The 12,972-nt window shown below is 42.3% G+C and overlaps 1 protein-coding gene across 1 annotated transcript; it reads right to left on the bottom strand.

The window, feature by feature from the left end:
- Positions 1-4,140: 4,140 nt before the first annotated feature.
- Positions 4,141-10,994, bottom strand: LOC112846716 (uncharacterized). Its single transcript, XM_025906627.1, has 2 exons — positions 10,547-10,994; positions 4,141-4,664 (listed from the first exon to the last, which is right to left on the bottom strand). The coding sequence occupies exons 1-2, from the start codon at positions 10,662-10,664 to the stop codon at positions 4,141-4,143; spliced, it is 642 nt and encodes a 213-aa protein (XP_025762412.1). The 5' UTR covers positions 10,665-10,994.
- Positions 10,995-12,972: the final 1,978 nt, after the last annotated feature.

Here is a 12,972-nt window from a genome sequence, read left to right as displayed (position 1 = left end):
GAAATCTGTTTTTCCTATTTCTGTTTTGTTCTGCAGCGCTATATACATATGGACAGTATTAACATATATATACAGTATATATATATATTGTCGCGAAATCGATCAATGTAGAGCAGTGAAACAAACCACGGAGGCCCCAGAAAAGTGCAATCAAATGGTGAGTTTATTAATACAGAACAAAAAATTACAGCATGAGTCTTCTCTCTCTCTGCTAAAAATACATGTGGAGAACACTTTTAAAGCAATGGGGTATCCGCCCCCCCATGGCGTCAAATACAGGTCAAAAATACATTATGTACAGTCATTGTTTACAGACAAGAGTACATCTTGTACATCTCTAATAACTATAAACAGACATGTAACTTCTCTTTTCTATAACACTTTCCATGCAAAGTCATAGTCTTAAGCCTTCAGGGTGTCTGAGGGCTGGTTATCGCCTCCAGTCATCTGTTACCAAGTAGGTAAAAGGGCAGCCGGTTACAAAAAGGTCAAAGACACTTGGGCCTTCGCTCAGGCCTGTTGCTAGATTTATGTATTGTAAGCATGCATGCAATCAACCTGCTATGTTCTCATCCTCCCTCAACATGTATCACCTGGACACTCTCACCAGTGAAGCTTAAAACCCTCTTGGATGGAACATCAACTCTAAACAAGCACAGATATGCAATGTGTATTTCTTCTCTTGCTCTCGGCGAAGGCGGTTGCACTTTTTTCCTCCTCCTCTCCTCTCCCTTAGCTTCCCTGCTTAGCCTCTTGTGTCCTTGTCTAGTCTCGTGTTTTTTTGTATTACTTTTCCCTGGAACACTCTCTCACAGTCTGTTCTCTAAAACCTAAAAGAGGAGTTATGGATTTGATCAACTGGTCCCTGAATGCAATTGACACCCCTTTCTCAACGAGAAGTCTGGGCTCGGGTGAGCCTGACTGCTGAAGATATCTACCTATTCGGAACCATGATAACAGGGTTCTTGCTGATCGGAGCTGGCTTGGCCCTGGCTTATCGAAGAATTAAGGAAGCGGAACCGGCTGTTCAAACCCCCACAAGGCTGCCCGCTGGGATTGAAACGATGGGACGAGGCGGCGTGAGTTTCTCAAAATGGGCTCATTGAGTGCAGCACGGATAAGATCTTGGAGAACCGCACAGCTGCCGTGAATACTCAGAACAAGACCTCTGAGTGCAAACTGGATTACATCTGGAGGGGCTCGCTCGGAATAACACCTCTGAGCGCAAATTGGATCACATCTTGGAGAAGCTCACTGCGGTCGTGAGTTCTCAGAATCGGCTCTTTGAGCACAAGAATGACAGCATCATGGAGCGTAAGTCTGATAACATCATGGAGAAGCTCGCGGCTCCCCAACGGGATATTGAGTGACCAGTGTTGGACTGTTAGAACAGCTTTGAAATTCATATGAGTTGTTCGCACTAAAGTAAAAACCACCATCACTTCATGCGGATACCCCTTCGGCGCCAGCTGCGGTCTCAAGGCTGGAGCTGAACAACATCACCCTGATAACGACTGTGTTGAGACTGTTCTTCCCATTCTATGCAAGGCCACCTGGGTTGGCTGGAAGACTGTTTACTTAGCCTGGCGGGGCAAAGGACACTGTCTCAGCTGAACTCTGGACACACACACACACACACGCACACAGAGATATATACACATGCAGATGTACACTCATCCCCCCTCCAAACGCCTTCGACGCTTATTCCCTTCCGATGCTGACGGTGGATCATGGAGACCAGCGCATAGGCTGCGGGCCCGGATGTACTGTCTGCATTGGCTGTCTTTCACCCTTTACCCACCCCTGTTGCTTGTCATGTGTTTCTTTGGTGTATTAAGAGTTTTTTTTCATGTGCTATGTGCAGAGGTGTTTTTTTTTCTGTTCTCAAACTGATCTCCCTGTTGGAGCTCAGTCTGGGGGAAGTTATTTTTTTCTCCTTATCTTTCCTCATGTTGTGCTTTTCCATGTTATGCCCCTCTGACCTGTCTTCCCCATGTGATGTTTGTGTAATGTATGTATGGTCGGAAGGGTAAGACGGCGCTGGCACGGCTGGCAGCCTTAACCCAATTTCCCTCGGGATGAATAAAGTATGATCAATCAATCAATCAATCAATCAATCAATCAATCAATCAATCAATCAATCAAATGAACTCTACCTGTGAATAGAATGAATGTGATGACAAACATATTCAATGCAATATGAACCCTGTAAGGAATATTACTAATCAAATAATGCTGCAAAACATGTTATTAATGCAATTATAATAATGCAGGTTATATGGCAGCAATAAAAGAACTTCTGAATCTCCACAATATATATATATATATATATAATGTACAAATATACAAGCCGGTTTTAAAAAAGTAATATGTAATAAATAGTGTTGTGTATATACAGTTGGGTTATTGCACATAGAATTGGTATTGCACAGTGGTGGTTCATAGAGGAAATGTGTTATCGGTGCATGTGTGAGTTCAGGGTGGTTATGGCTTTGGGGAAGAAACTGTTTTTGAGTCTGTGAGTTTATGTGCTGATGCACCTGTAGCGCTTCCCTGAGGGAAGCAGGCTGAACATGTTGAATCCAGGGTGGGAGCTGTCCTTGATGATGTTTGCTGCTCTGCTGAGGCAGCGGGAGGAATAAATGTCCATCAGGGAGGGAAGAGGGCAGCCGATGATCTTTTGTGCTGTCTTGACTACACTCTGAAGCCTCACTCTATCCGCCTTAGTGCAGCTGCCGTACCATACCGTGATGCAGTAGGTTAGCAGGCTCTCAATGGACGAGCGGTAGAAGGTCAGCAGCAGGTTGGAGTTCAGCTTGTACTTCCTGAGGACTCTCAGAAAAAGTACTCTAAAGATGTACTTTTTCTGTTACACTGCTTCTGAATGTCTAATATCATTGCCTACGAATGACCAGATAATTTTTATTATTCCCTGATTTAAAGACCTTAGAATTAAAAGATAGGGTGCTTTCTTTTTACCATGACTGTGAACAAGGAAAGCAATAAAATGGGAACAAAATTAGTTTCAATGAACATCATGAAGATCTTAAAGCCATACATGAAATATAAGACATTACGTTCCTAATATACAATGGCTTTACACTGTAGTGGTTTACACTTTCACCTTGGTCCCAGTGTAACGTACGGCCCAAAATGGCCTCCGTACAAGAATGTAGGAAGCTCTAATATTGACCAGTAAGAAACCACCACACTCACACTGCAATGTGGTACACAAGATGTATTTTGTCCTCCAAGTCAGACTACTGGCTGAAGACACAACTCTGGCCTGGAATCTAAGGCCCAAAGCCGCCGTGGTTGGGATTGTTAGCCTGGTTACAAACAGGTGGTCACTCACAAGGACAAGCAGCCAAAAACACATCAATCCTGCATCAATCCTGAGAAAGGCTTTCCACCCACCTTATCAGGCCAGGTGTTGTTAGAGGGTGGGTCACCACACCAGATCCTGGGGCTTCCACTCTCAAGCTCAAACTTCTCCAAATCTTGACCAATTTCCTTTCCCTGAACGCAGAGGGTCTCCAATCCAGTCTTTTTATCCCAGTAAATCCACACAAACCCTGCTAAAAATGAGTCCTCCCTCCAACATTATTAGATTATTTTAAAAGCAAAATCAGGCCAGGTTAAAAACTCCTGTACTCAACTCCAAATAGCTGGCAGCTGGACTGTGTGTCTGGACTGAAAGAGGCTGTGTTTTCTTTTCATAACTTTTAGTTTAATTTTAGTTTATCAACATTTTGTACAGCTGTAGGTTATACCCAGGCCTCTCTGTTTAGGAAGTACATCGGTTCATTATGCAAAAATCAGTCACCAAACAACAGAGTTAAATATCTTGAACATGACTACAGTGTCCACAATCTTATGAGAAGATATTGTTATGCCTTCTTTTCTTCTTTTGATAAAACACTGAGATTTCAGACTTTTACAAAGAAATGCTCCTGTGGAACTGGAACTGGTCTCCCACCAATTCAGCTCCAGCCAATTTGAGTTTTTGATCTCTTGGACATAAAAGGCAAGGTATATATAAGAGAACCTTTATTTTTGTTCATTACCTTTATTAGACCTGGCATTCGTATAATTAAACTATTTGCTTTGTGTCAACATATTTTGGTCAGGAACAGAAAACTAAAAGTTTTGATAAATATCCTCCTCTTCTCCATAATTGTCAAGATCACCTTCAGGAAGTGACTGGTCCGCATCTTCGTAGTTAAGTTTGTAGGCTTTAAAATTCCTGCTTTGTTCTGCTTTAGCTTCATTAACAGCAGCGGTGTCTTCATACACTGCTTCCTCTTCATTGCCGTATTCTCCTTCTACATAAATGTCAGTATCATGTCCTGAAGATGGCTCACCCATATCTATGTAGTCGTCTTCGCTCTCATTGTTTTTTTCATCCTTACCTTCTTTGTTTAGTGCAAGGCAGTCTTCATACACCTCTTCCTGTTCATCATTATCAAACATATCAGTTCTTACATTATCAAAACCTTCAGCGGTATTCTCTCCCTCAGTGCTGGGATCTTCATCACTCCTCTTTTCCTCCATCTGCATTGGTTTCTTCTTTTGCCTGTCCTTATAGTACAGTGGTTCAAAGTTCATATATACCTGCTGTTCCTCGTTCTCCTCAGAGACTTCATAAGTGTTCCTGATAGCCACTGGAAAATAGGCATTGACAGTGTAATTAATATAATGGCTTAATCTCCCTAAACTACACTACAGTACAATATTTGTCAAAATTTACTAACCAAGGGAAATTGGTGTGAGGCCACAGTCAGAAAAAACAAGCAAACAAGACGGGATGAGAGTGCGTAATCCACTAACAATATAAGTGTAGCTTTTTACTCATATCATACAGTTTCAAAGTAAAGTAAATGTAGCTGGGTGGAAAAACCAGGGAAGACTTTTCTCCCTTCCACTAATGGGTAGTGTTGGGACTAACGCGTTATTAAGTAACGCGTTACAGTAACTACGTTATTATTGTGGTAACGAGCACGGTAACTAGTTATTATGCCAAAACCAGGAACGCGTTACTCGTTACTGGGATTTAGATAGGCTCGTTACTCGTTACTTCGTGTGGTGGATATCGCAGAGCTTCCACAGATTCAATAACATTAGCAAGTGGTGGAAGCCAGCAGGTGGATGAAGGAGAAGGGAGGCAAGAGGAGAGACCCGAAGCGGCCGCCGGTCCGCGTGTCAGGTGAACTGAACTTCAGGTAAGAAGTTATGACCTGCAGTCTATCTGGGTCAGATATAAACCAAGTTTAGGTGGAGTTTATTTTCGGTATGCTGACATTTTCATACTACGTGCTAGCTAGCATGACGGAGTTTCTATACAGCTGGGTGGGTGCTATGTTACTGATGTTGAACTTTATTTTGTTCATAAGGTTAATTATTAGAGTTGCCAACCGTCCCGTAAAAAACAGAATCGTCTGGTTTTCAGAGAAAATATTACGCGTTTCGTACTGAGGTGAAAAGGAACACAGTTTGTCCCGGACTTCAGCTACAATGAAAAAGACACAGAGCTGAAGCTGCACAGCTGCCTCTTCTTCTCTCATTCTCTCCTCTCCTGTTTCTACTTCAATCACGAAACTGATCAATGATCAGCTGATCGGCTTTTCTCTCTTGTTTATTTATCGCCCACTTTGCGCCAGAAAGAGGAAACCAGCGGATGTCTCGTTAAACAACAGCAGCACGTTTAAGCTTGATCAGCTGTTGTTAGAATTTATTTAATATTAATTTCTAGTATCAGCTGATGTTTGCTGGAGCCACAGCTGTAAAGCTGCTGGTCATGATATCCGTTTGGTTATCTGGTGAGACGGAAACATGAAGATGAAACCAGGAGATGTCCTTACTGAATCATCAGAGCTGAACAGGTGATGGAGAAACAGGTTTACCTTTTAGGTGACATGAATGAGTTGAAGGGAAGTTATGAACTGTTTCTGAGAGACAAATAACACCAGGATCCTTTTCTAAGTAGCTGATAGCTGGTAACTGTGCAGTGGCGGATCGAGCAAAGTGTTGCCAGGGGGCCAGGTAGGGCATTAACAGGGAAAGGGGGGCACAAGGAAATACTTTTCTTTATTATTCTCATTTAAAATGTCTCGCTTTTAAAAAAATAATTATCTGAGTCTTACAACAAACAATTGATAGATTGATACATATATACCATCAGAACAGTGTACATCACTGTCACAACAGTGTTTATTTTCATTCAAAGGCTTTATGATTTTTCCTATAATGGTGGGCCGGTCTCTAGTCAAAATGCCCGGGATGATTTTTTTGTCCCAGTCCAGCCCTGGATGCAGCTCATCTGCAGTCTGGTGTTACCTACATCTTCCTATTCAGAAGGCAGAATTTCCGAGTTCTGAGTACAATCAAAAGCACCACGACTGCAGTTTTTGTGTTGGATGTAAAAAGCAGGCTAGAATCATGGCGGCGGTCAACAACGGTCCAGGCGTGGGATTTCTCTCGTGGAAATGTGCACATTATTTTTTCCTTTCTATTGGTAGGTGGCACAGTGCACTTGTGGCAAGTAAGCAAGCTAGAAGACTGGCAATCTTGCTGGGTATCCAGTTACGGAAGCAACACATTAACAAGAGAATTCTGAGTAAAACCAAAGTTACTTTCCCTAGTAACTAGTTACTCTGAAAGTAACGAGTAACTTGAAGTAACTGAGTTACTTTTTTATAGAAGTAACTAGTAATGTAACTAAGTTACTAATTTAAAGTAACTTACCCAACACTGCTAATGGGTGATGACCAGTGTTGGGTAAGTTACTTTAAATTAGTAACTTAGTTACATTACTAGTTACTTCTATAAAAAAGTAACTCAGTTACTTCAAGTTACTCGTTACTTTCAGAGTAACTAGTTACTAGGGAAAGTAACTTTGGTTTTACTCAGAATTCTCTTGTTAATGTGTTGCTTCCGTAACTGGATACCCAGCAAGATTGCCAGTCTTCTAGCTTGCTTACTTGTCACAAGTGCACTGTCCCACCTACCAATAGAAAGGAAAAAATAATGTGCATATTTCCACGAGAGAAATCCCACGCCTGGACCGTCGTTGACCACTGCATGATTCTAGCCTGCTTTTTACATCCAACACAAAAACTGCAGTCGTGGTGCTTTTGATTGTACTCAGAACTCGGAAATTCTGCCTTCTGAATAGGAATATGTAGGTAACACCAGGCTGCAGATGAGCTGCATACAGAGCTGGACTGGGACAAAAAATTGTCCCGGGCATTTTAACTAGAGACCGGCCCACCATTATAGGAAAAATCATAAAGCCTTTGAATGAAAATAAACACTGTTGTGACAGTGATGTCCACTGTTCTGATGGTATATATGTGTCAATCTATCAATTATTTGTTGTAAGACTCAGATAATTATTTTTTTAAAAGCTAGACATTTTAAATGAGAATAAGAAAGAAAAGTATTTCCTTGTGCCCCCCTTTCCCTGTTAATGCCCTACATGGACCCCTGGCAGCACTTTGCTAGACCCGCCCCTGCACAGTTACCAGCTGTCAGCTACATAGAAAAGCATCCTGGTGTTATTTGTCTCTCAGAAACAGTTCATAACTTCCCTTCAACTCATTCATGTCACCTAAAAGGTAAACCTGTTTCTCCATCACCTGTTCAGCTCTGAAGATTCAGTAAGGACATCTCCTGGTTTCATCTGCATGTTTCCCTCTCACCAGATAACCAAATCGATATCATGACCAGCAGCTTTCACAGCTGTGGCTCCAGCAAACATCAGCTGATACTAGAAATTAATATTAAATAAATTCTAACAACAGCTGATCAAGCTTAAATGTGCTGCTGTTGTTTAGTGCGACATCCGCTGGTTTCCTCTTTCTGGCGCAAAGTGGGCGATAAATAAACAAGAGAGAAAAGCTGATAATTGATCAGTTTCATGATTGAAGTAGAAACAGGAGAGGAAGGGGAGAGAATGAGAGAAGAAGAGGCAGCTGTGCAGCTTCAGCTTTGTGTCTTTTTCCCTTGTAGCTGAAGTCCGGGACAAACTGTTCCTTTTCACCTCAATACGAAACGCGTAATATTTTCTCTGAATACGAGACGATTCTGAGACAGTTGGCAACTCTAATAATTAACCGTATGAACAAAATAAAGTTCAACATCAGTAACATAGCACCCACACAGCTGTATAGAAACTCCGTCATGCTAGCTAGTACACAGTACGAAAAAGTCAGCATAACGAAAATAAACTCCACCTAAACTTGGTTTATATCTGACCCAGACAGACTGCCGGTCATAACGTCTTACCTGAAGTTCAGTTCACCTGACACGGCGGCCGCTCTCTTCTTGCCTCCCTTTTCCTTCATCCACCTGCTGGCCTCCACCACTTGCTAATGTTATTGAATCTGTGGAAGCTCCGCGATGCCACCACACGAAGTAACGAATAACGTGCCTATCTAAATCCCAGTAACGAGTAACGCGTTCCTGGTTTTGGCATAATAACTAGTTACCGTGCTCGTTACCACAATAATAACGTAGTTACTGTAACGCGTTCCTTAATAACGCGTTAGTCCCAACACTGGTGATGACATATTTTGAGCACCTTCTCTGGTTGTAGTAGAAAGTAGCTCAAGGGGAACTAAAAAGTACAAATACCTGGACGGAAACAGGAAGTTCTTTTGTTCATGCCAAGGCAGATGGCCACACCTGAGACTTTTGGAACAAATAGGTGCTTTTAGGTAAAGTATTTTGAAACATACTTCTATCTAGCTCCAACATCAGGGAGTATCTGTATATGTTTGAAGTGGAGGAGTTGTCCAGCATTGTATTTACCAAGGATCTTATCTGCCTGCTGGCCAGTCATCACAGCAGTTGTTATTACATAATGTAATTAACCTGACTGATCCTTAGGCCATGTTGGAGTTAACTCTTTTGAGGTCTTAGTTGCCAGTGAAGACCCTAAACAAAACCGCAGTGTTCTCCGAAGTCTTAGCAATCAGGGAATTTAAAAAAAGTGAAACATGTCGAAAACTTTTCAAATTTCTTTCTAAGAAAATGGCCATCTTGGCTTCCTCCAAAACAGAAAGCGATGATAGGGTTAACAACTATGGTGACTTAGTGGTGAGTGTGTACCTCTCAGAGCTAAAGGCACTGTGTCACAATTGGCTGTGTGCAGGCAGTAGAGGACCCAGATGTAAACTCACACATTTAGAATGCAGCTTTATTGCTGAACAAGGAAACAATACAAAAGTAAACTGGGAAAACTAATTATTTGAATAAACAGGGAAAGCACACAGCGAATTACACACAACCATGGAGGAGATCGTAATGACGAACACAACAAGACACAGACACTAAATACAAAAGGGATAACCAGGGAAGTGAGGACACACGGGGAACACAGAGGACAGAAATTACCTAGACAGCACAGGGGAAGCAGAACAACATGTGCCGAACATGGGAACATGGCCTTCACAATAAAACAGGAAACGGGAATAGAAGAGTGGCAGACTAGAGCGAGAGAGAGTGCAGACGTGATGGGCTGGGGAACAAAGATAAACATAACGGAAAAAAACACGAGGGGAAACACAGCACAAGAACTCACACCACAATATAAGCACAGACACACAGAGGGGGACACCAAGGGCAAAGACAGAAGGGAAATCTAATAACTAAATCTAAACACAGGAAACTCAAACCGTTGGGTCACCAACCCAGGACCGTGACACACTGAGTCTGTTACTACTTATACCTATCTAACCTACTTTAGTGTTTTCTGTTGTGCTTTTGCTTTTTAGGATATTTTCCAAAACAGCCATGAAGCACTGTATTTTAGTGAGCTGAGCAATTTGATCTTAAGCATCTTTTCCTATTTTGTGATTTGGCGCTATCTAAATAAAACTGAGTTGAATTGAATTTGTGCTGTTTTTAAAATGAAAAATGAAAGTAAATCTTTTGATGTCAGGCCTAGAAAACTTTCTTGGACAACCAGCTGAGTGTTCAAACTGTTCAGATTCTGAGGGTAATGGAGGAGGAGTGCATGTGTAAATGTGGCTTTACATACATAAATGCACTTACACTCTATTATTCATCTAAATACTCTACTCAGTGCAATACTCTTTTTCTGACAAAGCTGTATTTTTACTCAGTTGTATATAGCATTTGTATTCTATTTTTATCCTATTGTATATATTATTTTATTTTATTCTATTCTATTCTGTACACTTGTGTACAGTATCTTATTCTTATTGTATTCCAGTGTTCTCTAATTTTTGCTATATAACTTTGCACTGTCCACTTTCTGCTGAAACAAAACAAATTTCCCACGTGTGGGACTAATAAAGGTTATCTTATCTTATCTTACTCAAATATTGTAGTCTGAAAGGGAGACTCTTACAAGATGTACTGATTATATAATACAGTTGTTTTGGGGTTTTTTTTGGCAGAGCTTTGTGACAAAAACAGGGAGTTTGGGTTTGTAAATCTGGCCTTAAGAAATACAAAAAAACACTGAAATTGTGTTGAAAATAAGTTTCATGTGTTGTAGTGAGTCTTTGTGAGCACATACTCTCAGTCTGGACCTTTGCTCTAGATTGCCGGGCTTTTCTGTGGACCAACCAGACCACCAACAAGACCAGCAGGACCAGTGGGAGGGTTCCAGAAACTACTGAAGTGATCAGGAGCATCAAGGGAACTGCAAAAGAAAACAGCACAAAATACAGACATTTTTTTCAACCCCATTTATCTTGGTCTTCTCTTCCAAGAAACCATGAATTCTTATTCAGAGAGGAAAGTTATTTGGTAAACTATTGGTGGAGAGCAGTTTCGGCTTCATTCACGTATGCGTATGGAAAAATCTGTGCATAAATTGTGCGTTTCATAAACAAATCAGTCATCCATCATTGTTTCTTTACCTGCTCCAAACAATGTGTATCAATGAGTAATGATCCTCCAAAATACAAAATGAAAAAGTTTAGTGTTAATTTAAACGTATTCCTTGCCTTATCTTATCTTCCCTTAAACAAATGGATCCTAAACGAATTAATTAAAGTTACTTCTATCATTGCTGGATGTCAACACTTATGCATATGTAAGTAGGCAGAATGAATCCCATTTCAGAGCATTGTATAGTAACTACTAAAAGAAAACCGCAAATTTAGAAAGGGAATCTGTAACTTTAACTGAACTGGCACTGGATTATTAATGATATCATATCTGTATTTTTAACATGATAATGATCATTTTTCAGGTATGTTACCACACTGCAGTAAAAGGATAAATGTGTAACCTGTATTGTACTTGGGGATTGATGTTGACAATAATTTCAGAAATTAGTTTTCAAGTAAAGTATTGATACTTTTGTCATCACTCGATTAGAGGAATAACATTATAAATATATATATAGTATATACATTGGGCAGCACGGTGGCACGGTGGTTAGCACTGTTGCCGCACAGCAAGAAGGTCCTGAGTTCAATTCCACCATCAGGCCGGGGTCTTTCTGTGTGGAGTTTGCATGTTCTCCCCGTGTTTGCGTGGGTTCCCTCCGGGTACTCCGGCTTCCTCCCACCGTCCAAAGACATGCAGTTTGAGGGGATAGGTTAATTGGATAATCCAAATTGTCACTAGGAGTGAATGTGAGCATGAATGGTTGTCTGTCCCTGTGTGTTGGCCCTGCGACAGACTGGCGACCTCTCCAGGGTGTACCCCGCCTCTCGCCCTATGACAGCTGGGATAGGCTCCAGCGCCCCCCGCGACCCTGGAAAGGATCAGCGGAAGCGAATGGATGGATGGATGGATGGATATACATTGGGTGAATGTGCAGTAGAAGCAGCAGCAGGTGAATTCTGTACATTAATATGAATAGACATCTGACTATTTTACAGAATGGACACTATAAACATATTTAAAGTTAAAGGAAGTTAAAGGAATTGAGTGTCTGGAGGAGAGTCTCAGTCAATTATAGACGATGTGAGATGGCGGGGATGTGTGTGTGTGTGTGTGTGTGTGTGTGTGGGGGGGGGGGGGGGGGGGGTGTTGGTTTAGGGTCCGGATGGCTTGAGGATAGAAGCTCTTCTTGAGTCTCTCTGTCCTTGCCCGGATGATGCGGAACCTTCTACCAGATTGTAGAAGTTGGAACAGTTTGTTGCCAGGATGGGACGGGTCCTTCAGTATCTGCATTGCTCTAGTCCGGCATCTCCTGGTGTAGGTGTCCTGAAGTGGGGGGAGAGCAATCCTGCAGCAGCGTTCTGCTGTACGGATCACTCTCTGGAGAGCTTTTTGGTTCTTCACACAGCTGTTCCCGAACCACGCTGTCATGTTCTGTGTGAGGATGCTCTCCACAGCGCCTGTATAGAAGATCCTGAGGATCTTTGGAGAGACCCTGAACTTCCTTAGTTGTCGGAAGTGATACAGGCGCTGCCTAGCCTTCTTGGTCTGGACCTGAATGTGGGCAGCCCATGTCAGGTCTGAGGAGATGTGGACACCAAGATATTTGAAGGACTGCACCCTCTCCACTGGAGCTCCATTGATGAAAATGGGCTTGTAGTCTCTGTGCTGACTCCTTCTGAAGTCCACCACCAGCTCCTTGGTCTTGCTGACGTTCAGCTGGAGGTGGTTGTCCTGGCACCATGATGCCAAATTCTTCACTTCGTCCATGTAGGCCGCCTCATCGCTGTTGGAGATGGCACCCAACACCACTGTGTCGTCAGCAAACTTCACAATGGTGTTGGAGCCGTGGGTGGCCACACAGTCAGAAGTGTAGAGGGAGTAGAGCAGTGGCGAGAGGACACACCCCTGTGGTGCTCCTGTGTTGATGGTGATGCTGTCGGAGACACACCCACCCACTCTCACCACCTGAGTTCTGCCGGTGAGGAAGTCCAACACCCATGCACACAGACGGCTGTTGAGTCCCAGGTCCCTCAGCTTTGTGAACAGTCTGCTGGGCACTATTGTGTTAAACGCTGAACTGTAATCAACAAACAGCATTCTCAC

The sequence above is a fragment of the Oreochromis niloticus genome, linkage group LG4 (assembly GCF_001858045.2).
Source record: "Oreochromis niloticus isolate F11D_XX linkage group LG4, O_niloticus_UMD_NMBU, whole genome shotgun sequence".
NCBI classification, from domain to species: Eukaryota; Metazoa; Chordata; class Actinopteri; order Cichliformes; family Cichlidae; genus Oreochromis; species Oreochromis niloticus.
Note: the sequence above shows the minus strand (reverse complement) of the source record. Positions and strands in the feature narration are given on the sequence as shown.

Bases quoted from the DNA above. Each gene is read 5' to 3' on its own strand.
- LOC112846716 (XM_025906627.1), bottom strand. From the start codon at position 10,664: ATGCTCCTGATCACTTCAGTAGTTTCTGGAACCCTCCCACTGGTCCTG. The intron at 4,665-10,546 runs GTATGTGCTCAC...CCTATTTTCCAG, and splicing joins AGCAAAGGTCCAGACTGAGA to TGGCTATCAGGAACACTTAT.